The sequence below is a fragment of the Condylura cristata genome, unplaced genomic scaffold (assembly GCF_000260355.1).
Source record: "Condylura cristata isolate star-nosed mole 26May11 unplaced genomic scaffold, ConCri1.0 scaffold00033, whole genome shotgun sequence".
Taxonomy (NCBI): Eukaryota; Metazoa; Chordata; class Mammalia; order Eulipotyphla; family Talpidae; genus Condylura; species Condylura cristata.
The window spans coordinates 16,179,082-16,204,572 of NW_004567134.1; the positions used below are offsets into that span (position 1 = coordinate 16,179,082).

The 25,491-nt window shown below is 61.2% G+C and overlaps 1 protein-coding gene across 8 annotated transcripts in view; it reads left to right on the plus strand.

Moving 5' to 3' along the window:
* ATP2B2 (ATPase, Ca++ transporting, plasma membrane 2) overlaps positions 1-25,491 on the plus strand; it is a 198,404-nt gene that overhangs the window by 157,086 nt on the left and 15,827 nt on the right. For 6 of the 8 annotated variants that reach the window (XM_012732135.1, XM_004692376.2, XM_012732134.1 and 3 more), the window contains 11 exons: positions 431-472; positions 1,174-1,332; positions 4,082-4,296; positions 7,330-7,572; positions 15,850-16,091; positions 16,947-17,181; positions 19,837-20,016; positions 20,185-20,272; positions 22,575-22,681; positions 23,052-23,243; positions 24,237-24,450. In XM_012732135.1, the coding sequence (XP_012587589.1) occupies positions 431-472; positions 1,174-1,332; positions 4,082-4,296; positions 7,330-7,572; positions 15,850-16,091; positions 16,947-17,181; positions 19,837-20,016; positions 20,185-20,272; positions 22,575-22,681; positions 23,052-23,243; positions 24,237-24,450 (1,917 nt within the window). The remainder of the gene's footprint in view (positions 1-430; positions 473-1,173; positions 1,333-4,081; positions 4,297-7,329; positions 7,573-15,849; positions 16,092-16,946; positions 17,182-19,836; positions 20,017-20,184; positions 20,273-22,574; positions 22,682-23,051; positions 23,244-24,236; positions 24,451-25,491) is intronic. The other 2 variants (XM_012732139.1, XM_012732140.1) reach the window with 1 other exon arrangement.

Consider the following 25,491-nt stretch of genomic DNA (forward strand, 5'->3'; position numbering starts at 1 on the left):
CTCTCTCTCTCTCTCTCTCTCTCTCTCTCTCTCTCTCTCTCTCTCTCTCTCTCTCTCTCTCTCTCGCTCTCTCTCTTCCTTTGCCTCCACTAAACCCACAAAAGGCACCGACTACACTAATCTCTGGGGACCTGAGACCAGCCCCCACGTCCTGCCGCCCACTCTGGCCCCTCTGACAGGCCGTGGTTAAAGCTGTGAAGTGCTCAGGGCCAGAGTCATCCCCCAGAAGCGCGCCCTCCGGCCTGAGCCAGGGCCGACCCTGCAGCTGCAAGGTGGCCGGCCCGCCCTGCGGGCCCCGCGTCCCCCAGGAGGGAAGGAGTGGGCTCGGCCTCCCTCCGTCTGTGGCGTGAGTGTCCGTGGCCTGTGCGTCTCCGTGATGACGACTGTGTTGTCTGTTCTCTGTTGTCTGTTCAAATTCTTTGTCGTGTAGGTAAGATGCAGGATGGCAATGTGGACGCCAGCCAGAGCAAAGGTAACCCTTTCGCATCAACCGGGTCTGGGGTCCCTGTGGCCCTCCCCCGCGCACCTGCCCCTGGGGGCCGATGTCTTTGGGGGGCGTAGCGGTGGCCCAGTGATGCCAGGGCAGACGCAGGAGTCACTTGGTAAGGACAGGGGACCCCACCTTCTCCCCTGACTTTGAGCTAAGCTGCCAGTTGAGCCGGGGACTTGAAGCTGGCTCTCGAGATCCTTCTGGCCTAGCGGCTGGGCCCGGCCCACCGGCCAGTATCAGATGGAAAGAGGAGGGGGCTTGGCACCACGTGGGACTGACCTGCTCCACCACCCTGAAGCCTCCCCCGCCTGCCGAGCGAGCCCAGAGCCCACGTGTCCTGTCTGGGTGTGGGGAAAGCCCAGGGGCCTTGAGGGAGACCCTGTGCCCGCAGGCCGGGCGACCCTGCTCACCCCTACCGGGGCCCAGAGCGGGCATGTGCCCTCCCTGCTGTCCTGGGCCCCAGGCCCAGGGCGGCGAGTGCTCCCGGGCCCTGGTCGCCAGCTGGAAGAGGCAGCCCCCAGGTTCGGGACCTCTGTGCGGGCCTTGCCGGGCCCCGGCCGGGGAGCACGTGCCTCCCCTGGGCAGTCAGGGTGGTGCCAGCGTGGCCGCCCTGCAGACTGACCCGTGCGTGCGTGTCTGTGTGTGTGTCTGCGTCCGTGTGCTGCACGCTCCGCCCCTTGCAGCCAAGCAGCAGGACGGGGCGGCCGCCATGGAGATGCAGCCCCTCAAGAGCGCCGAGGGCGGCGACGCCGAGGACAGAAGGAAGGCCAGCATGCACAAGAAGGAGAAGTCGGTGCTGCAGGGCAAGCTCACCAAGCTGGCGGTGCAGATCGGCAAGGCGGGTGAGCGCAGTGCCCAGCGACCCCGGCCCCCCCACCCCCTGCCGCCCCGGGCCGCTGCCCCTCTGCAAAGCGGGTCCTGCGCACGAGGGTCCCTGAGACCCGCCCTGCTCCTGCGGCTGGCCGGGGCGGATACAGCGGGAGCTCGGCGCCCCGTGGGGTAGAAGGCCCAGGGCGTGGCCAGGCTGCAGAAGCACCACCCGCCTGCGCTCCGTCCCACGGGGTGTGAACGTGGGTGGGCAGCTCTTCTGGCTCTGAGCGGGGCCCCTGGCCCTGCCCCACCGCCAGGTCGCTGTGAGCACAAAGCAGGGCGGGTTTAGGGAGCTCAGCTGCACCGGCTGGAGAGCCCGGACCTCACAGGGCCTGGACTTGGCGGTGAGGACAGTGGGAGCCACGCAGAGGCTTGAGCGGGGCCAGCAGGGTGGATTTGGCTTCCGTGTGGACCGCCTTGGCTATGCTGCAGAGAAAGGGTGGACGAGGTTGAAGGTGACCCCAGGAGCCCAAGGAGAAGCCCCGCTGGGCCCAGCGTGACGCCCTCCGGGGAGCCGGGAGACGCAGGTGGCGGCTGGTGCCCGGGACCAGGGAGTCGGCAGGCGGCCCCCCCTGCCCGCCGTGGCCTCGGGCTCCCCTCGGGGGAGGACGCAGCCAGCCTGTGGCCTCCTCCCCACCTGGCTGCTCGCTCCTCTCCTCGGTGGCTGCCTCCCGGCTCTAATTATAGGAACCGCAGCCTGGGGGAGGGAGGCAAATTACAAGCTTGGCCATCTATATTTAAACTCGGGCCTGGTGACAGCTCCCGGCTGCCGTGCCTGGCTCCCCGCCCAGCGGCTGTCAGGCGGGCATCAGGCAGCCCTCAGGCGCCACAGCTGGAGGGGGCGGGCGTGGACCCCGGGATTTCCTCCGTCCTCTCCTTGGAGCAGACTCCACAGAGCCGGGGGCAGGGGAAGACTCAGCGAGGACTACCCCATGCGCTCTGAAGTCCCCATTCATCTCCAGAGCCCCCCGGCCCTGCCAGGAGCAGAATTCACAGCGAAGGCTCCTGGGTCCCAGCCCCACTTCCGTTCCGCTCATGACCTGAACCCCGAGCGGGAACCCGAGATGGGTGGGCTGGGGACTTACAAGGGGGTCACTCAGGTGAGACGGGGTCAGGTCAGGGAGCCAGACAGCTGAGGTTTCCAGAAAATCCCCAGTCTCGTCGGGGAGCCATGCAGGGCCTGTCCTGCTCTCCTTTAAGGGGACCAGGCTTTTGGATCCCCCCACATCAGCCCTTGGTGTCGGCCATCGGGTTGGGGTGTACACCCAGACACTCCCAACAAGGGGACCCCAGTCACCCCAGCACCAGCTTCCTCTGCAGAAGCTGCAGGTGCAAGGCCTTGGTAGACACCTGCGCGGCAGCTACAGCAGGTAAGGGGGGGGCCACAGGGAGCCAGGCAGGGCCCCCCTTGCTTGCTAACCCTACGGTGCCTCCTCACCGGTGGCCCCTTGCTGAACCTCAGTTTCTTCACCCATGAAAGCACTTCCTGCCTTCTCCTCAGGCTGGACACTCTTCCTGCAGGCCACCACCTGGCCGCTGCTTGTCATCCTTGCACTGTGTGCTCAGATACCACCTCCTCCAGGAAGTCTTCCCTGGCCACCCACAGTGAACTGGCCACTCCCCACCCCACCCCCCATGTCCCTTCGTGCATTTTTGTTTGTTTGTTCTTAGCTTTATGAGCTATAACTGATGCCCCAAACAGCAGGCGTCTTGCATACTCACCTTGGCGATACCCACAGTAACAGGTCCACAACTGAGGTGCTGAACACCCCCTCCCGCTCCAGAACTGCCCTTGTGTTCTTTCACAGTGTTCTGGTTTTTATTTTGGGACAAGGACACTTAACAGATCTGTCATCTCATCCATCTGAAGGGCACAGCAGCACCGTGTTAGCTGCACACACTGTGCAGAGCTGCAAACACTGTCATCCTGCCCACCTGAAACCCCAGACCCACTGGAAACAGCCCCCTCGCCTGCGCCCCATGGCCCTTCTGTTCTCTGCCTCTGAGTCTGGCTGTTGAGATGCCTCAACTGTCCCGTGTCTAGCTTGTCTCACCTTAGTATAATGAGCTCCAGGTTGATCTAAGTTGCTGCAGATGGCAGGCCTTCCTTTTCATGGCTGAGTAATATTCCAGCAGGCACCTTTACCACATTTTCCTCTATCTGTCAATGGACATTTGGATGATCATCTTCTTATCAGCACAGGGTCCTCTTCCTTTCCCTGGTCCTGGAGAGTCTTGTCACAGTGCTGTCTGAATCTGGATACTCTTGGTCATCTGTTCTCTGTCTCCCTCTACCATCTTGGCCTCCCTTTCCCTGCTCCCTGGTCCCGGTAGTCAGAAGCACTGCGTGCCTGCACACTGCAGTGCTCAAATGGTGCTTGTCCTATGAATGAGTAAACGGTGTGTGGTTATCGTGGGAGAACCCTGTGCAACCACGCTGACCCTCTCACCCAGCCCTCAGCACACATGACCGCTGCTGTGTATCAGGCACCGTCCCGGGCCTGAGCACATCCCACCCTCACAAGACCATGGAGTCAACACACACACCCATTTTCCGAGGGGGAACTTGAGCTCCATGAGGATTGGGGGCCTGTCCCCAGCCCCCACACAAGTGGGTCAGGCTGCGAGCGGGGTCTGCTTGACCCCAAAGGCCCCATAGCCGAGTCGACACCCACCCCCCAGCCCAGAAGCACCCCTGAGCACACCCCCGCCCCTTTGCAGGCCTGGTGATGTCGGCCATCACGGTGATCATCCTGGTGCTCTACTTCACTGTGGACACCTTCGTGGTCAACAAGAAGCCGTGGCTGCCCGAGTGCACACCCGTGTACGTGCAGTACTTCGTCAAGTTCTTCATCATCGGCGTGACGGTGCTGGTGGTCGCTGTGCCCGAGGGGCTCCCTCTGGCCGTCACCATCTCGCTGGCCTACTCAGTGAAGGTGAGCAGGACGCAGGTGCTCTTGACAGTGGCCGCCCAGCTGGGGTAGGGAGGTCATCAGGCCAGTGCTGGGGTGCTGAGAAGAACTGAGGGGAGGGAGTAGGCACATGGGCGTCCGGAGAGAGACATGCGGGAGCCCCAAACTCACACACCTCAGGGAGCCCAGGGGCATACCTTGTCCTGGCTCAGGGACAGCCTTGGTGCCCGGTCTGCGCCGTGCCAGACACAGGCCCAGTGCTGCGGACCTGAAGAAGCCAGAGACCTTAACATCTGCTCTCCTGACTGGTACATGCTGATAGTCACCCCAACTTCAAAACTAAAGCACAGCCATGTTCATGACAGCCGCGCTCATGCAGGCCCATCCCACCCCCAGCTGTGGGCAGTCTCTGCCTCGCTGGCAGGGGCCCCCCCAGAGCCCTCAAACTTGTGTGCTTGGCTGAGCTCGGGGGGTGTCCCTAAAGTTTGGAAGCGGTAACCTAAACAAAAAGGGTGCTGAGTTTTATAGAGGTCCCCTCCTCCGAAGAGACTTCCGAGCAGCCCAGCGAAGGGCTGGCTGTGGGCATGTCCCGCAGACCGAGCACTGACCTCCCGTGCCCAGGCCGGGCCGACAGAGCACTGACCTCCCGTGCCCAGGCCGGGCCGACCGAGCACTGACCTCCCGTGCCCAGGCCGGGCCGACCGAGCACTGACCTCCCGTGCCCAGGCCGGGCCGACCGAGCACTGACCTCCTGTGCCCAGGCCGGGCCATCTGCAGAAGCTGGTGCAGGGGTGGGCCGCTGGCGTCTCCGCGGGGCGCCGCTCACCTGGCCCCCTAGGGGCGCTGCAGGCCTGGTCTCCCCCAGGTGCTCACACCCTGGGCTCATTCCCTCCCCCGGCTCCATGGGGGCCCCTCGGCGGCCAGGGCCCATGCAGAGCAACCCTGAGGCAGAGCTCCACGTTTCTGTGATTTTTAAAGATGCATTTCTTTATGCATGCAGAACTGGAGTTTATCCCAGGCCGAGGTGCCGGAGGACGCAAGCAGCATCATTTTCCAGGCTGGAATTTGGGCTGGGTTCTCAGGTGTAAATTTCAGACAGAAAAGAGATCACCGGCAGGTGCCAGGAAGTGGCAGCTCGGGGTAAAGGATACGGCCCTTATCGGCTCCTTGTTTTGGGGTTCTCGGAGAAACTCCACCCCCAGAGCAGAGCCCCAGCAGGCCACAAGACGATGCCCAGGGCCCGGGGCTGAATGGTGACTCTCGGAAGGCCCCCACAGCTTCGGGACCCCCGCGGCTGCGTCACCGAGCCCCGGACCAGCCCTGAGCTGGTCTGGGGGAGCCACACACCTTTCAGGCCCCCAGGCCCTCTGCGGGGTGCCCCTGACACGCACCCCTTAGCTGCGGTACGTGGTGGCTCTCCTGCGCTCACTTGGTTGACTCAGCCCAGCACCGAGGCCAGAGGCAGCAACTCTCCCCCTCCCCGAGCCGCCCCCCCCCAGGAGCCGCCACCCACAGTGTGGAGATGCCACGTGGGATCGTAAATCTAGTAGCCAAGGAAAATAAAGGAAAAAGAAACAGGTTAAACTAGCTTTACTTAGATGATTATTATATAACTGCCCGTTTGTTATGGCCGTTTAGCCATGTAATTTGCCTAAACGGCTATATACAAATTATCGTCAAGCCAACCTGGAAGCCACATAAAAACGCTAGTGAGATAGTCTGCATTTTACAGAGGTCCGCAAAACCACCATCTACCTCAGGCTTACCGCGTTTCACGTCAGACTGGCCGTTATTTCAAGCGTCGCCAAATGTGGCTCCCCTGTTAGGCCCAGCACTCGGAACCCCAACGGTGGGCCCATTTCAGAGAGTTGGGATGGGCTGGGGTCCCGATGGGATGACCTATGCTGTGAGGGTTAAACACCGGCTCAAAACCCAGCTTTGACCCCCATCGTGACCCTGGTCACGTGGCCTTGGCATCCTCAAAGGCCAGAATGGACTCCACGGTCCCCGTAGGCTTCGTGGGAATCTCAGTACCTCCGTCAAGGAAATAAGTGCAGGAAGACTCTTGCACACTGTGACTGTGTCACAAACTCAAATTGCTCTTGTTCATTCATTCAACATACATTTATGATGCTGACCAGCACAGGTCACAGTAAGAGAAACTGCAAAAGCGCATCATCTTGCGATAGGCATTTTGTTGCCGATGTGGACGGAAAGTAAAATTACTCCGGGGCCCTCCCGTGGCCCAGCGGGTCGGAGGGCTGCCCTGCGAAGCTAAGCCAAGCTCTGGCCGCTTCTGCGAGTTCGATCCCTGGCCCCGGAGGTGACCACGTGGCGCGTCAGACCTGTCCTGTCTCACCCGCTGCTCCCCTCAGCAGTGGACTTTGTCGATCTGCCTGTTCTGCTCCCCACTCTGTCTCTGGTGAAGCCTCTCGCCAGCCCTGCACCTCTGGCTGTACCCCAGTTCTGTATGCATCAATAAATAAATCTTTAAAAAAAAAAATTTGAGAAAATACGAACCAAATAAGGAATGGGTCTTTATAGTAGGGTTACAATTAGGTGAAGTACACTAATAGGTTAAATATTAAGGTTTATTAATAGGTTATATTTAGCTAATTAGTAAAAGTAAGGCCTTTAAGAATCAGGATGAGAACATTGGAACTATTCTCTCAGAAATAATTTTTCTTGCTGTCGTGATCTACAGTTCAATAAACTAAGTCCTCATAGTAATACATAATTGTTAATAAAAAGTAGCTGCGTTGGAAACCTAAAACAAGGCTTGCTAGCAACAGGTCAATAGCTCAGGTCTTAAGAGAACAACATTCGAAGTAATCCGAGGACACAGCCTTGGGGTTGCCTCTTCTCTGATTTTCCTAAGAAGCAGAGCGAGCGCTTCTGTAACCCAGATCACGGAGAAACTTGTCACCTCTTTTCCTGGGCTCTGCAAGGGAAGCAGGGGGCTGCGCAGCCCAGGCCACCAGCAGGCCGCAGCCCTCACTCCCGCGGAGTTCACCCAGCCCCTCCTCACGGCCGCCCCCTCTCCCGCCCGCCCCCCAGAAAATGATGAAGGACAACAACCTGGTCCGCCACCTGGACGCCTGCGAGACCATGGGCAACGCCACGGCCATCTGCTCGGACAAGACGGGCACGCTGACCACCAACCGCATGACCGTGGTGCAGGCTTACGTGGGCGATGCCCACTACAAGGAGGTGCCCGACCCCAGCTCCATCCACGCCAAGACCATGGAACTGCTGGTCAACGCCATCGCCATCAACAGCGCCTACACCACCAAGATCCTGGTAAGCAGGCGGCCGCCTGGCGGGGGCGACGGCCCAGGGGCGGCACAGCAGGGCGGGTCGAGCCCGGGCCTCGGGTCTTAAGTCCTGCTGATACCGGTTGGGGTGGCCAGGAAATAAGCACCTGCTTCCTTTGACTTTGCTATCATGTTAGTGCGGGAAAAAAAAAACAGAACAGTGAATTATATATTTTTTTATTACAAGCTGCTCCTAAACTTAGCGACTCAAAACAAAACCTTGCACGTTGCTCACAGTTCTGCGAGTCGCAGCCGCCTGGGCTCAGCTGGGCGGTTCTTGGGGTCCGAGTCGGGCGCCCCAGGCACCTGAGTCTGCCTCTTGGGGGGCTCGGGGTGATCGAGTGTGGCCTCTGCCAGGCGCTGGGCCCTGCTCCGCACAGCCCTGCCTCCCCGGCAGGCCACTCGGGCTCATCATTCACACTGTCACTTGGCTGCATCCTGGTGGCCAAAGTAAGTGTCCGCCCAGATTCAGGGAGCGGGGAATGCACTCTTTCTCGTGCAGGGTCACACTGCAGAGGGCAAGGGTTTGGAGAGAGCACTTCTAACCACCCATGAGTATTGTTAGTAATGGGAGCGGTACTACTGGGCTTTTTAAAAAATTTTATTATAACATTGGGGCTACATGTTTACCCCTCCAGTGTGCCCATGTACCGCTCACCCTCCACCAAGCCAGTCCTCCAGTGCCCTAGCTCCGCCCTCTCCCACCCTCTCCCTCCCCCCATCCCTTCTGGTAACCAATAAATCTTTTCACTGAGGTCCAAGATTTGCTGTATTTTTCCAGTGTATGCCTTTGTTACTTATGTTGCACAGTTAGTGAAACCGGCCAAGCTCTGCCTCGCACGTTCTGACTTGCTCCTTGCTCCACGCTGCATCATCACCTCAGGCCCGTCCGTTTCATCCCACAAGGAGCAATCTCACCTTTTTCAATAGCTAGTAGTATTCCACTCGTTTCTTGATCTGTCCGCCTGTCCATGGACACTCGGGCAGGATCCTGGACTTGGCGACTGTGGGCAGCGCTGCCGTGGCACAGGAGGGCGTCTGTCTTCTCATGTGTTTAGAGTTTTCGTACCTGGGGGTAAACGCCCAGCAGGGGCGTCCCTGAGTCCTGGGGTTTCCATTCTTATTCTCCTGAGACCTCGCCGTGTATTTTCCACAGAGGCTGCACCAGCCTGCATTCCGCCCAGGGAGGAGACCCTTTTCTTCCACCCCTGCCCAGCATTTGTTGTTCCCGGTCTTCTTGATCTAGGCCATTCTCCCTGGCTGAGACGGAATCTCATTAGGGTCTTTTGCATTTCCCTGAACAATTTTTCACGCGTTTGTAGGGCATCTGCGTGTCTTCTTTAGAAAAACGTCAGTGAGGTCTTTGGCCCAACTTTTGGGTGGGGCTGTCTGGGGCTGGGTTGCGTGAGCATGTCCTCCATCTGGGGTGTTGGCCCCTTGTCAGAGGCGCGGCTGACTGCATCGTGCCCTGACCCGCTTGTCCGGGAAGTGCAGGCGTCCTCTGTGATTAGCCGGCGCCGCAGGGCGGTCCGTCCTGGAGCAGCCGCCCTCGGACAGGGCACTGCTGCAGGGGGGCTCCTGGCGGGCTCGTGTGCCCACCTAGCATGCCCGAGCCATGCCCTCCACCTTCTCCCCCGAGCCAGCGCCAACCTTCAGGATCTGTAGCTTGCGGGAGCTGCCTGCAACTTTTCGGGAACAGAGGAGAGCGTGAGTCTGCAGGGAGGAGCCCTGGGCTGCTGAGAGCAGGTGACTTGGGCCTCCAGGCCCTGGTGCCGCTGGGCTGCGGGCGCCGACAGCAGAGGAAAGCGGGTCGGGAGAAGCCCGCGGATCGGGAGAGCACCCTGGGGCAGGCAGAACCGGACGACGTGTGGCTCTCCTCCGCCCTTCCCCACCCGCCCCAGTTTGGGACTGCGGGAGACCAGCGAGCTTTATTCTGTTCCCCAGGCCCCCCTAAAATAGCCGCGCTGCCCTTAATGAGCTCAGCCGGCAGATGTACGGAGCAGAGCGCGAGGGGGTGATTCCCACAGCAGGCTGCAGGCGGCGGGGGCGGCCGCGTGGGCAGAGCCGGGCGGGGCGGGCTCGGATTGAGACGTCGTTATGCAGTGACAGGCAGGAGGGGCTCTGGGAGCCGCCGGCGTGCTGCGGGAGCCTCCGCCGTGGTGAGTCGCAGTCAGGCAGCGTTCCGCAGCACGTGGCAGAGCCGGGAGCTCGTTTCAGATGCCGGGAGGAGGTGGCGGGCGAGCCTGGGAGAGCGCGGAGCCTGGCGTCCGGGGTCCTTGTCAGGCCAAGTCACCAGTGCCCCCTCTCTGTGCCTCGAGCCTGGCACCCGGCGGCGCCCGCGCTCCTCTCTGAGTCTCTCCCGAAAGGGCCCTGGCCACGTGCTTCTTGCTGGGCACTGCACAGCTGCCCCGGCACTAAGAGGCAGCCACGGCCGTGGTTCACATCCCTCAGCAGCTGTGTGGCCGTGAACAGTGACTTGCCCTCTCTGCGCCTTGGCTCCTGGGGAAATGATAAGATGGTTGTGCGGATCAAGTGCGTTCATGGAAGCTGCGTAGCACAATGCCGACGTGAGCGTGGCACTCGGCGCCATCAGCGTTGTCCTCGTTTTTCAGCACTGAACCAGCCACTGAGCAGGGCTCTACCTGCAGCCACAGAGGCTGTTGGCCACCGGGCTGCAGAGGCTGGCGCCGCCCGCTCTCTCAGCCAGCCGCGGCCTGGGCATCTTCTCGGCCCTGAGAGCTGCCCTGCAGCACCTTGGCCCCGGGGCCCCGGGGCAGAAGGCCTGGGGTCCAGAGGCTCAGTCCACAGGCGGGCCCTGTGGGGCCACGGGGCGCTCAGGCCCCGGGAGTGGCAGGTAGCAGGGGGTGTTCTGTCCACAGCAGTTGAGCTGCCCTACAAACCTGGTGTCAGGACACCCTAAACCTTGCGGAGGGAACAGGCCAGGGAAGGCTGGGAAGGTTCAGGGAGCAGGGAGGGGGCACAGAGGCTTGTACAGGCTTTCTGCTCGCTGTGCTCAGAGCACCCAGGCACCCTCTGCTTCCTTGGGAACTTTCTCCTTTCTGCCCACGCTTGTTCTGCGCCCGCCCATCCCCCGCGGACTTCCGTTTTGTTTTACGAGACCTTGTCGGAGCGGGTTGACGTGACTGTTGGCACGTGAGTCACCACTGGGCGTGGGCACTGCCAAGCTGACCCGCTGGGAGTCTGCAGCATCTTTCCGGAGCATAAACTACGGCGAGCAAGCACAGCTCCCTGGAGCTTCCCCGGCGGAGCGGGATGATCCATTCGGACCATTTTCCTGAGTTAACCAGCCGGGCGCCTCCTGGCTGGAAACCCCAGGTCCACAGCAGACCTCACTCCCATGCGCCCAGCTAGCCAGGCACCCCCAAAAGCACGGGGGATCTACTTGCTTTCATTTCCATCCATCTTCGATGCAGGTCAAGCCTTGAACTCAGATCTCCGGGCTCCAAACCCAGGACTCAATTTGATATTCAAACAAGCATCCCCACTGCCCTGCGTCAAACGCCACTCTGAGATGGGTCATGAGGGGAGGCGTGGAAGACTCTGCAATCTGCAGGGCATTAAGATGAGGCTTAACTCTTCTCAGACACCACACAAAAGATGCACACCACTCACCTTACTGCACGCTGCATACACACCACACACTATCTCACGCAGTCCACACACTGTAATTGCACATAACACACACACAGGAACACACACCACACCATACGCGCGATCTCTCTCTCTCTCTCACACGCACACACACTGCATTGGTCAGCTTGGGAAGGTCTCCTCAGAGTTAACCTGCCAGGAAAGTGCCTATCGTCCCGACACCCACGCCAACTTCTGCCTTCACAGACCTGAGGAAGAGCCCTGACATGACATGGTATGGCTCTCGGTCCTCAGGAGTCCCTGAGGCAAAGCTCCAGGGAGGCAGGCCAGGTGACCCTCTTGGGTCACCTGACAAAACGCCATCCCCTCTGGTCTGCCACTGACAGGTGAACACACACACAGCGTTTGTTTATTCACTCAACAAATAGCCACTGGTTTCCCCACCGTGGGAGGCAGAGATAAGCAAGACAGACCATGGACTCGACCCGTCACCAGCAAGCTGCCGCCTTAGCAATGGTCTCCGGTGCTGGTGAAGACACGGGCTACAGGCTACGGGGTCGGCACTGTGGCTTGGCCCCCAAAGGGGTGTGTTAGGGTTTTCTAAATTGTGATAAAATACACTTTAGGTAGAAAGTACCATCGTGACTGTTGCTTAGTGCAGTTCAGTGGCATAAAGCATATGTACACTGTTGTCAAACCATCACCACCACCACCCCAGAACTCTGCCCCTTCCAACTGCTACTCTGTCCCCATAAACACCAGTCCCCATTGCCCTCCCTCAGGCCTGACCACGTCCATTCCAATTCCTGTTTTTATTAAATTGACTGTTTTACTGCATCATATTAGTGGAATCACACGCTGTCCTTCTGTGTCTGACTTATTTCATATAGCAAATGAACCTCAAGTTTCATCCACATTTTAGCGTGCATCAGGACTTCCTTTTTCAAAGCTGAATAACATTCCATTGTGTGCACATCTCACGCTTTATTTATTCATGCATACATTGACGGTCACTTGAGTTGCTTCCACCTTTTGGCAATTGTAAAAAATGCTGCTGTGAACACGGAACATAAATATCTTTTCCAAATCCTGTTATCAATTTGGGGGGGGTGATATACTGAGAAGAGGAATTGCTAGATCACGTGATAGGCCTGTTATTAATTTTTCTGAGGATCTGCCATACTGCTTCCCACCATGGCTACACCACTTCACATTCCCACCAGCAGCGCAAAGCGTTCCGGTTTCTCCACCTCCTCCCCCACACTTGCTATTTTGGGTTTTGTTTTTTATAATAGCCAACGTAATGGGTGGGAAGTGATGCATGCTGGCCTCGTCTTCTTCACTCTCATTTTTGCAGATGTGATTTATGAATTGCCCCTCTTCGGACCCCAGCATCTCCAACCAGGAGCATGAATTGTCCTCTCTCAGTGCGCCTGTGGCTGCACCCGGCTCTCCCAGAGGGCTGACCGCCCACACCAGGAAGTGTGCTGAATGCAGCCCAGCGCGGGGCCCCAGGGAGCTGGAGGTGGCCCCAGGCCTGCCCCTCCGCAGGTCCGAGAGCAGGAGCTAGTCCCTTTCCTCCTAGGCCTATTTTCTATCCGTCAAAGCCAGAAAAATATCAGCGCCTTCGCTCCTGACAAAGCAGAGCCCTGCTGCTAAAAAGGCTCTTGCTCGCTACAGCAACTGCAAGCCTCTGGGTTTGTCAAGACTGAAAAAGCCAAAAGAAAAAGGGGCGGGTCCCTGCCGCTTAGTAATGCACGTGGGCGATTTCAGAGTCAAGTTCAGGAGAACAAATTGAATCACGGAGGAGGCAGCTCTGCCACTTGCAGCCACGGACTGTTTGAAATCCTTTTAGAGGAAAATTGAAATATTTCACTGAGGGCAATAAAATGCCGGCTGATTTGCAGGAGTATCTCTCCGCTCTCTTAGGAAAAGAAGTAACTGGACGTTTTGATTTGGGTCCTCCATGTCATTAGTGGGGGGGGGGGACAAACACTGTTGTGGAAAACACATAAAATTCTGGAAATCACCAGAAGGTTAATTATAAAATTGTAAATGATAATAATAATAATAATAAGCAAGTAAGTGTGCACATTCTGGAAGCACAAGCTCTCAGCGCACTGTGGAGCCAAAGGGGCGCACTGAGGCTTCTGCTCCGGGCCCCAAGGGCAGGAATAGCAGCGCTTCCTTTGCTTCCAAGTGAAATGCCCAAGACTGTGGGCATGGTGCACCATACAGGGTCAGGCCTGGCACGGAGGCGAGGGTCTTTGGAGGTTATTCCGCACCTGTGGACCCTGAGGTATGTGGACCCCCGGAGCCAGCTGCTGGGGAACTGTGTGTGAGTCTGCTGTGCGCCATCACCCCTCACCATGATCCACTTAAAGGGAAGGGTTGATTCTTCTCCCAGCTGGAGGCCAGCTGCTCCATCCTGCAGGTGGGGAAACTGAGGCCTTGGCATCTTGGGCTCTGCCCTTCCTATGACCACGTGGGTCTCCAGACCGCTGAGTCAGCGATGCCCGGACTCCCTGGGGCTGGGGCTGGGGCTGGCTCCTGGAGGAGTAGGCCAGGAGCACGTCCAGGGCTCTGCCGTCTGCCCCTGCAGAGCCAACCCCTGCTGGGATCTTCTGGAGTGTCCATCCTCGCTCCTGCAAGACGAGAGAGGCGGAGGCGAGGCCGGAGATATGTGCAGAACTGGCTTGAAGCCCAGAAAAGCCACTGGTGGGGTGACAGTCGTGTTCATGGCATTTACCCCTCTTTGACGTCTCTCTAGGGTTTGGTTTATCCGTGGAGGCTTTTACCACTCCCAAAGACACCTGCACTTGGGTCACCTACCAGCTTCCTCAAACGCACTGGTGCGCATGTGTCTGCAGAGGGGAGGGGCGGTGTGTTTATCTGCAAACAGGAACTTCCCACAGCTTCTGGCCAGTCACCCACAGCATTCATATGAATGCACCTTGTGCTGGCTCACCCATTAACCTGTGCCTCCCCTGGCAGACAGGTCTACACTGAGCCACCCAGCAAACAGTAAGTGCCAGCTGTGTGCTGGGCCCTGAGGACTCAGAGCGGGCCTGAACCCATGAAACAACGTTCAGAGACAAGGAGGCATTTGAACGGGTCCTGAAAGCTGTGTAAGCACGATGAAAGGAGGGCGTTTCCCTGGCAGCGAGAGGGAGGGAGCAATAGGGTGATGGCAGAGACAAGAAGCAGCTCATGTGTGAGCAGCACTGGAGGAGCGACAGGTGTCAGGGAGATGGTCACGCTGCCCCGCAAGTCTCGAACCAGGGCTTGTGGTTCATACAGCCCAGCGACTGGCAGAGGGCCAGCCCTTAGCAGGTGACGAAGGAGCAGAGAGGAGGGGAGTGGCAGAGGAATGCGAAAATGCGTCGTGGCTTGTTCATAGAACAGAGTCTAGAGAGCAGTTGAAAAGGGGAAAACCAGTGTTATAAACACAGGTAATCGCCACATTCATGTTTTATCAGTAAAGTGAGTTATGGAAGAATTCAAAGTCTTCGCACACGAGGTCTTCAACATGTGAGCCATTACAGCAGATACGCCCTCCGAGGTGATACTCTATGAAGTGGCCCACGTTGGACCACATTGACATGCAAAAAAGAGTAGTTCCATTTGGTTCAGCCCGAGTTGAGATCCCAAGGGACACTCCATGCGTGGCGTGGAATACTACTCAGCTGTGAAAAAGGACCAAGCTGCTGATACATGCAACACCTTGCCTGGATCTCAAGGGGTTGGACCAAGTGGAACAGTCATCTCCAACAGTGGCTTCCCGTGTGGTCCCATTTCGAAGGTGTGCAAAGTGATGGAGATGGGGAGCAGGTAAGTGCCTGGAGCAGGGAGGGACAGAGCGGCTGCCGCTCTGGCAGGGACCTGGGTCACGAAGTGTGTGTATGTTGATGGTGCTCACGAGAATCCACGGCCAAACCATTGCGTAGAACTCAACACACACACACATGCTCCCGCCCAGGGGGATGTGAAGCCTGTGGTGTTAGACTGTGGTGGCTTCCACTGGTCCCTGCTGTGCCACAGTCAAGCAAGAAGTGAGCGCTAAGAAAGCCGGAGGGAGGGCACATCGCATCTTTCTGGAATACTTCTTGTCGGCTACGAATTAGAACCCCAAAGTAAAAAGTTAACACAAAACAAAGACCCAGCAATTCTAACCCAGCTCGAGCTCTATCTGTACTTTCCTTTAAATTCTGAAGGAGCCTTGCGGTGGGCGTGTGCCCGTCATTCCATGTGTGCAGAGAGACTGAAGACCGCTCCAAAGTGGCGGCTCATGCTCAACAACGAATTAAAGGCGGAGGATTTTCCTGGGCCAGGGGCGGGCTGCACAGACGGAGAGGGATGCCTAGGGGGTTCAGTTTCATCTGTCACGTTTCCCTCCTAGAAAAAGCAAAGTGGAACAAATCTGGCACAGTGCTGACTGCGCCAGGTGGTTGGTACCCAGCTGTTTCCTCCATTAGCCTCCACTGTGTTTTTATATTTGAAGTTAGTTCGTTCTAAAAGCTGGTCTCGCTAAACCCCTCCGTCCAGAGCCAGGGTTGGCCCTGGGAGGCAGAGGCCCGGGCCGGCTCCAGCCGCACGCGCGCCCCAGGCCGCCCGGAGCAGCCGCCGTGAGCCTGCCCTGCTCTCTCCACAGCCCCCGGAGAAGGAGGGCGCGCTGCCCAGGCAGGTGGGGAATAAGACCGAGTGTGGCCTGCTGGGCTTCGTGCTGGACCTGAAGCAGGACTACGAGCCCGTGCGCACCCAGATGCCCGAGGAGAAGCTGTACAAGGTGTATACCTTCAACTCCGTGCGCAAGTCCATGAGCACGGTCATCAAGCTGCCGGACGAGAGCTTCCGCATGTACAGCAAGGGAGCATCCGAGATCGTGCTCAAGAAGTAAGCGCCGGCCCGGGCCGGGGTGCGGGGCGCGAGCGGGGGGCGCCGGCCCGGGCCGGGGGTGCGGGCCCTGCCTGCCGCACTGGGACCCGGTGGGGTGTCCGGGCTGCAGGCACCAGGGCCCCGAGGGCAAGACACGGAAGGCCTGGGGCCCTGCCCGCTGCCCTTCCTCCTAAAAATGTCTGCTCTGCCGTCCCGCCCCTCCTCCCTCGGTCATGGCCCCCTGGAAGTTCTGCCCATTAACACTCTCAGCTCTTTCTTACTTCATGGCCCTTAGCGGACTTGGTCCTGTGGCTCCCTGGCACTCTGGGTGCCAAAAGAAGCCTAGAGAGCGAAGCCAGCGCTTGCCCTCCCTGGGCCTGTTTCCCCACTGCTGCCTTGGGGGGATCTGTCTACTCCAGGGAGCGTCAGCCCTGGGGACACAAGGAAATCACTCTGAGTCTTCGACTCACCCCAGACAGGCTGAATCGGGGCCTCGGGTGGGCTGGCCCGTGGGGATATAGACGGGGCTCCCCAAGCCAGGCCAGTGTGCAGGTAGGCCCCGGAGCCACCCGCCTAGGTTCTTTGCCCTTGGGAAACCATGGTCGCTGGGGGAATCTAAAACAAACAGATCAAAAGCTCTGCCCCTGCCCGTGGCCTGGGGCAAATCTTGCAACAAGCCCCCCGATTTCTACCCAGCCTGCCCGGGTTCCCTCCCTCTCTGGGGCCCAGGGGCGGGGGCCACCCTTCAGCGTTCCGGAAGTGGCCCGAATGGGCCCCGGGAGCGGCCCCAGCCAGCCAAACATCACTGCACAGGAGAAGAGCCGCGCCCAGCCGGCCAGGCGGCGCCTGACCAGTTCCCGCCCTCCACCCCAGGTGCTGCAAAATCCTCAGCGGGGCAGGCGAGCCCCGGGTCTTCCGGCCCCGCGACCGTGACGAGATGGTGAAGAGGGTGATCGAGCCCATGGCCTGCGACGGGCTGCGCACCATCTGCGTGGCGTACCGAGACTTCCCCGGCAGCCCGGAGCCCGACTGGGACAACGAGAACGACATCCTCAGTGACCTCACCTGCATCTGCGTGGTGGGCATCGAGGACCCCGTGCGGCCCGAGGTAGGCCCCCTGGGCCCACAGGCGGGAGGAGGGCAGGTGGGCCCAGCCCCCCGGGGCCTGACGCCTGTCGCCCCCGTTTCTCAGAGCGGGTCCGAGAAACAGCGCCTGCGGGTCTTTTCCTGCCCCCCCCATCCCTGAGGCCAGCCTAGCCATGCCCACGGAAGCCAAGTGGCCCACAGCTACTCTGGCCCCTCTGGGCCTGCCGGCCCCCCGCCCCCACCCCAGGCACAGGCAGGGAAAGGAGAGGGCGACGGAGAGAGGCGTGCCCGACCGTAGGGTGCGGGACGGAGGAGGGTCGTCCACCAAGGTGGCCGGACCCAGGCGGCACGTGGAGAGCAGCAGGTGGGGGAGGGGCCGCGGCGCAGACATTTCACGGGGTGTCTGTGCTCTGCCTCGAATCTGAGGGGTGCTGTCACCCCGTGGGGAGGGCCTGCCACAGGGCTTTTAGGGGTGACCAAGGGAGCGACTGCAGGAGGCGTCCCTCCTCCAGGAAACCGGCCCCTGGCTGCGGGGAGCAGCCATCAGCAGTCAGCAGGGCCTGAGATCTGCCGGGTTATCCGGGGGTGTTGGTGCCTTTGGGGGCACAGACAACGGCTGTCACCAGAAACAGCAGATGTTTAAAAGCCCGTATTTAATGAAAGCAGGAAGCGCCCATTTCCTGGCTTTTTTCCTCAGCGGAAAAATATTGAGGATAATTTTAGTAGCGAAAGGAGTTTTTTTGTCTCTCTCCCTTTTTTTAATCTCACAGCTCTTTGCACGAAGGGGAAGGCTTTTCTCAAGCAGACCGACGCCTCTGAGGCCCGAGCTTAACCGTCGGGGTGTCGGTGCCCAGAACAGTTAGGTGTTCAGGGCCCTTTGTGGGTCGTGAACGAGCCACAGCCAGGTCCTGAGGGCAGGGGGCACCCAGAATGGCTTCACGGTAGAGAGCATCTCTGTGAGAGATGGGAAGGACTTTTCCGAGATGGCGCGAGGGGTGGCCGGGCGCTGGGGACTCGCGACTGTCCCAGCAGGGCGCGTGAGAGAGGAGCCTGAAAGGGCTCGTGGCGCCCTTTTATTTGGGGGGGGGGGTGACGTGGCTCCTGATCCATTCATCCGGGTGTAAAGTCACACACCCAGGGTTGAGGCCTCAAGGGACCCCGCACGCCTCCTGGTGACACAGGCAGGGGCTGTCCACTGCGCCGCTGAGCCCACGCCTGGCGAAGGCCCAGGTAGAGGGCAGGGGCTGTCCAGTACACCAGGCATGGAATCCCTGTGGGTGCAGGGACAACGGGCAGCTGTCCCTGGGGTTTGGACCAACACCCTAAATCTGCCTTCGGTTCCTGGGACTGTGATGCAGAATAGCCTGGACAGGCTGGGTCGTGCACTGTCTCATGGACCCAGAGGCTGCAAGTTCAAGGTCAAGGTATCAGAGAGCGGGTTCCTCCTGCGGCCGGCCTGGCGGGTCCCCGAGTTCTGGTGCTTGGCTGGAGAGCTTCAGTCTTTTTGGCTTCCAGGAAATGCCTCATCGGGGGCCCCACATGTGTGGCTGTGTCCAAACGTCCCTCTTTTCAAGGGCGCCGGTCACCCTGGACGAGGGACCACTCTAAGGACCCCATCTCAACTTGACCACCTCTAGAAAGATGCATGTCCAAAGGGGTGACATTCTCGGGCGCCCGGGGGCAGACTTCAACATGGGGGGGTGGGGGTGGGCGAACAGTTCAGCCCACTGCTTTCTTCAAATTCCTCTGCAGAGGCTGGCAGGGCAGGGCGCAGGAGTGAGCCTCCAGTGCTAAGCCTTGCGAGACGGGGCCGTCTAGGCTCGAGAGTCTCAAGTGCTTGGTCTTCTGGGACAACTGGGGTTTGTGTCCTCCACAGCCTCCCCCACCCGTAAAGGCTTTGCAGCAAATGGCAAAAACCGCTTTATTAATCTCACCGCTGTCACTGCCCACGGGTAGGAATCTCTTGTTCATCGATCTGTGCTGTGCGTGAGGGCGACAGCAGCTCCAGGCTAGGTTTTCAGTCCTAATCACTGGGCCCCAGGGCCTTGCAGGCTTCTGATTGACTGGGTTTGCCGGGTCGGATGGGCCCGGATGTCAGTCAGTCGGCACAGACAGGGCGAAGGCAGGCCCCACTCTCTCAGGGAAATGTCATATTTTACATGAAACAGGATCACCGTGTTTATTCTAAGCCACTGTCACATTCTCCACATAATATGTCCCCCGATGCAGTACAGCACAGGAACAGATGTCGCTGAGATTGCAGGAAACGCGTGTGGCAAAGCAAGTCCTGTGCCATACTGCGTGCTCCACAGTCACCCCAGCTAATCCGAGGGGGTGTTTGTGGGGAGATTTTTTTCAAAACCCGTACTCAGGCCAGGATAGCCCGTGGTTTGTCCCTGGAGAAAATGGGCTGTGATGGTTGACAGGTGGTGGCTGCCTGGGCCTCAGCTGAGCATTCCGAGACCACGTGGGTGTAATCAGGGATGCTGTGATGGATTAGCAATGTCTGCCACTGGCACAGGGAGGGAGGAAGTAGCACATCGGCCTTACTTACCTCACATATCTACGCCCCTTACAGTGGGGCTGCCTGTGAGCAGGGCTCACTCAGAGTTCATGGGGGCAGGCGGGGCCTTCCAGAGGTAACACCCATCCCCATGGCTCCTGCCCTCCTGCCCAGGTCCCAGAAGCCATCCGCAAGTGCCAGAGGGCGGGCATCACGGTCCGCATGGTCACCGGTGACAACATCAACACAGCCCGGGCCATCGCCATCAAGTGTGGCATCATCCACCCTGGGGAGGACTTCCTGTGCCTTGAAGGCAAGGAGTTCAACCGGAGGATCCGCAACGAGAAAGGAGAGGTTCGTGGGTCCTCAGAGGGATGAGCCGGGGGGGCAGGGGAACGCTGACCCCGCTGGAGCCAGTTAGTGCACCCCTGAGAGCCAGCGCCTCCGGGCAAGCCCCGCCCTTCCGAGCCTCTGCTTCCCCCACCACTCTCCAACAACCTCCCCTCTGCTGTTCCTTTCCAGATTGAGCAGGAGCGAATTGACAAGATCTGGCCAAAGCTTCGGGTGCTGGCCCGCTCCTCCCCGACAGACAAGCACACCCTGGTCAAAGGTAAGACATGGAAGATTCCGAAACCAGAATCTCTCCCTCTCCTGGTCCCTGCAGCTTCTTTCCAGGGTGAAGGGAGCTTTTGCCTGAGCTTCCCACACCTGGAGACACCCCTGCCACCCCTTTGCAACTTGCCAGGCCTCCCCAGGGCCCCAGCGAGACAGGAAGGTTGTAAATCTTCCCTATAGACCCCACCTCCGGCAGCAAGCAGTGGGCCTGCCCACCTAGGGTCCAGAACTCAGGGCCCGAGGGCCAGCTGGGGCCCACAGGCCTATCTATGTATGTGGCTGATACTTGCCCTTTGGGGCCACAGACTTGAATGACTGCATGCACCCCGAATCTCTCTCAGCAGCCTCCCCTCTCAGTGTCTGTCCCTCAGCCCGCTGCAGGACGGGCCTTCTCAGTCTCGCCCCAGGGCGTGTGAGCTTGAGCTCCTGGTCTGCAGGGCCTCTGGGCCCCCAACCAGGGTCTGTCACCAGGCCCAGGTGGTAGGTGGGCCAGCCTGCGAAGGGCAAGCTGAGAGGAGAGCCCAGAGCCAGTCGGCAAGCTGAGCCTGCGCCCTCCCCTGCTCAGCCGGGCCAGGCGGCTGGGACTGGGCTCTTTACAGTCGCAGTCCGGGCTCCAGCCCTGGCTCTGCCACTGGCCTGCTCTCTGGCACTAGTTTCACCGTCTGTAAAGTGGCCACTGGAGGCAGGTTTCGGGTACCTGGACTCCTCTCTCAAAACGCTACCCAAGGACATTAGTGGCGGCAGATGGGGTCTGGCGAGAACCCCAGAACTGTACCCAAGCAAGAGGCGCCCCATTCCCATGTCTCGTTCACTCACGCCCTTGGTCATCGGCTCGTTCTCTTGATGACCGTTTATTGAGGGGCTCTGCCCCGGGCTTGGCAATCAGGGCCCCATTCCACCCAGTGGGTACGGACTGGGTGGTTTCCCCACCCAGAGCTAAGAAACGTGCAGGGTGCTCCCCACAGCATGGACGGGCGGCGGGCGGCGGGCACGGGTCTGTGTCCAGGCAGGGCCGTGATCTGTTCTGGCACCTTCAAGACGTGGAAGGAGGTTCGCTGAGTGGCTGAGTCTGCCAGAGAGGGGCTCGCGGTGGGGACCCTGGCATCAGATCAGTGAGCCCCTGAATGCCAGGCCAGTGAACAGTTACCCCGGGGCCGGGAGCCTGGGAGGACCTGAGAGGGAAGCCCAGCTGAGAAGCTCACTCCCTGACACGTGGACAGTGGCCTGGGGCGCAGGGGCCTCACTGTCCAGCGGCGAGAGGTGACCTCGTGGGGAAGGACTGTCCAGGAGGAGCCGGAAGTAGGGTCTGAGGACCATGAGGGTGGAGAATCAGCTGGGCCTGGGGCTGTTTGGATGCCACAGGGGCCTTGCCGGGGCGGGATGGAGGCGGGCATCTGGGAAGACCCTCCTCTCGGCTTCGTGGCGAGCAGTAGGGCAGTGAAGAGGAGGGACAGCCTGGGGCCACGGGGGAGTAAGTGGCCTTGGAGGGAAACCCCAACAGCCGAGGAACTGGCAGGTGAACCCCGAAAATGCCAATGGACTCAAGGGGCCATTCCTGGGCAGGAGAAGTCAGGGCCCCCACCAGTGCGGGGAGCAGCCCAGGCTGACCCAGGGCGGTGGCGTCAGAGCCGGCCTTGAAGAGGAGGGACTTTGCCAGCTGCAAAGAGCAGGGGACGGGTGAGGTGAGCGGCCCAATCGGGGAGCTCACACCGGGTCTTGAGGGGGGGCCGGTGCCGCAAAAGCTTCCCAGGGAAAGTGGCATCTGCACTGACACTTGGGCGGCCAAGGGGCTGGCTGGGCAGAGACCGGGCAGAGCCGCCGTGCGGGCGCTCAGGTTGGGGTGCTCGGCGGCTGCGCGGATGGGAGGGAGAGCCCGGGGGGCCAGAGAGGCTGGTGGCCAAGGGGCGGGGAGGCAGCGGCCGGGGGCCGCCAGAGCAGGACGCACGGCCTCGGCCATGCACCGGCCTGCGTCCGCGCCAGGGACGTCTCTGCCAGGTCGCGTCCTCCCCGGGCCCGGGGTCACGTCCTCCACTCGCTCAGTGGCAGAGTCACATGGCATCTGCCATGGCCATCGGTCCATGAAAGCCTGCAGGGGGCTCGGGCCACAGCATAGGTCAGAGGTTGCTGGCAAATGGCCGACCCCAAGGGCAGGTGGTGGGACCCCAGCAGCCCCTCGGAGCCCCCCGGGCAGGCGGAGGAGGGGTCTCGGGTTACTAGGGTCAGGGCAGGCGCAGCCGCGGAGAGCCCGGGAGGGGGCCGGGCAGGGCCGGATGCCACTGAGTGCCCGGCGCCCGCAGGCATCATCGACAGCACGCACACGGAGCAGCGGCAGGTGGTGGCGGTGACCGGGGACGGCACCAACGACGGGCCGGCGCTCAAGAAGGCCGACGTGGGCTTCGCCATGGTAGGCGGCGGCGGGCGGCGGGGCGGGGACCACACGGGACCCCACTGCACACTCGCCCGCCCACTGTCCACTGTGTTCCTGACACCCTAGATGCTCGGCCTGACCCTGAGGGGTAGCGGAGGCCCCCCTAGGGGGGACAAGGGGGCGGGGGGGCGGGGGAGGAGCCGGCAAGGGGCTCCCCGATGGTTGGCCTCAGAGACTTGGGGGAGCGGGGCGGGGTGCGTGCACGTGCATGCTGCTACGCCCGTGCACTGCCAGGTGCCAGGTGCATGCTCCTGGCTGTGCCTGCAGGTGGGCGAGTGTCTGGGGGTCGTGTAAGCCCCTGGCCACCATTGCCACCCCACCCGGACGCTCGTCCCTGTCCCCTCAGGGCATCGCGGGCACAGACGTGGCCAAGGAGGCCTCGGACATCATCCTGACGGACGACAACTTCAGCAGCATCGTCAAGGCGGTGATGTGGGGCCGCAATGTCTATGACAGCATCTCCAAGTTCCTGCAGTTCCAGCTGACCGTCAACGTGGTGGCCGTGATCGTGGCCTTCACCGGCGCCTGCATCACACAGGTGGGCCCCCGCGGCGGGCGGGCCAGAGACCATGCGGCACCCCAAGCTGTCCCTGGGCTGACTGCTGAGGGCCGGATCTGTACCCGAGGTCGGATGCAGGCGTCAGCCCCAGGGCGCCAGCAGGAGGCCCGGGGGGCGGGTGTGCCCGAGGGCACGTGGCAGCTGGCGTGGCAGGTGTCCCCCACGTGCGTGGCCTGCGCAGGCCGTGGAGGCAGGAGCGGCAGGGCCAGCGGGAGGCAGAGGCCCGCCTGCCTGGGTCTCGAGGCCAGGAGGGGCAGCCAGAGGGTGTCCGGGCTTGAGTCCCTGGGTACCTGGGTATCCTGGGAGAGGGGGTGTCTGTCCGCCACCGCCTCTGAGTCCTGCGCCCCGAGAAGCCGACAGGCAGGCACAGCGTCCATGGGGTCAGCCCTCTGGGGCAGACACCGCGAGATCCCCATTTTTCAGCAGGGGTCTGAGGCCTGGGACCCCCGCTCCCTGCTCCACCCTGGGGCTGAGAGGGGAGGGTCGATGCCAAGGTCCGGCCCCTCCCAGCGGCCATTGGGAAGACAAGTTCCCGCCCCGACACCCCCAGAGGCCTGGAGGACAGAACTGCCCCCAAGAGAGGGGCCCAGAATGCTGCACCTGCACCCCAGCCCCTAAATCGGCCTTCGGGAAGGGGCTGGACAGGGTGGGCCCTTCTCTCCTGGCCTGTGGACGAGGCGCCCCCTCTAGTGGTGGCCTGGGGGACACTCTGGGGCGGCTGCACCCCCTGTGAGTCTTGGAGGCCTCCTGGTGCCAGATGGGGAAACCGAGGTTCCCAGAGTGACAGTGACACTCCGGCAGCAGGAGGGCGCGGGAAGGGAGCGAGCCGGTGGCGCTGGCCGGGAGAAGCCAGGCCTGGGGTGGACAGAGGGCTGCTGCTGCTCGAGCCGGCCAGGGCCCCCGCAGGCAGGCGCTGCTGAGCGGTCAGCCCTGCGTGGGGGCCGCGCCGTGACCCCCGGCCGCCGTCCCCAGGACTCGCCCCTGAAGGCCGTGCAGATGCTCTGGGTGAACCTCATCATGGACACCTTCGCGTCGCTGGCGCTGGCCACCGAGCCGCCCACCGAGACCCTGCTGCTGAGGAAGCCGTACGGCCGCAACAAGCCCCTCATCTCCCGCACCATGATGAAGAACATTCTGGGCCACGCCGTCTACCAGCTCACCCTCATCTTCACCCTGCTCTTCATGGGTGAGTCGCTGCGCCCTCGCGGGCCCCAGAGCCCCCTGCTGCCCGAGGCCCGGGGCGGCCGGCCCAGAGCAGGACGCCCGCAGCACTGCCGGAGGGCGTGGGGCTGGGCGCGGGCCCTGGGGGTGCCCCAGGACACAGGCGGGCTGGGGCGCAGCCGGACAGAGACCCACACCCGCTGGGCAAGAGGGCCCGGCTTCCTCCCACGCTTCAGAGAAGCAGGCCGAGTCGCCTCTGGGTGGTGGGTGAGCCACAGGGGTCCAGAGAAGGAGGGGACACTCCCCACGTCCACATAAGACAGGCACCCTGGTGGCGCAGCGGGTTGGGGCGCAGCACAGCAAGCTGGCCGCAGCCACTCCCACATGAGTTCGATCCCCGCCTGCCCCGGAGGTGACCCCAGGGCGCAGCAGACCCCTCCTGACCCGCCCGCTGCTCCCCGCAGCAGTGGGCTTCATCATCTGCCTGTTCTGCTCCCCGCTCTGTCTCTGGTAGATCCTCTTATGGCCCCCGCACCTCTGGCTTGTACCCCAGTTCTGATTGCATAAATAAATCTTAAAAAAAAAGCTGGGCACCTCCAAGGGCCGCCCTCCCCCTTCAGCCTCGAAGGTGGTGTGGCAGGTGCCGCACAGACACAGTGGCCCGCCGAAGGGGCCCGGGGGACACGGGCCGGTGGCCGGGGGGCAGGGTGTGGGCACGGAGGTGTCGGACGTGGGGACACCCGCACCCCTGGAGACCCCCACCAGCCTGCTCGCGCCACTCCCTCGGCTCCCCAAAGGCCGGGTCACGGCAGCCCAGGGCGCGCCCCTCCCCGGAGGCACAGGCAGGCACAGAGGGAGCGGCCGCTGGGCGTGGGCCCACCCCACAGGAGCCAGCGTCCCCTCACGGCCCGGGCGTCCGGCACGTTCGGGCCTCCGGCGGGTATTCCTGACCGGGCCCGGCCGCCAGGCTAGGGGAGGTCGCCGACCGGGTGCAGCTGCCGAGGCCTTCATCAGGTTCCCGCGGGCAGATCACCCAGGTCTCCCCAAAAGAGAGAGGGCTGTCTCC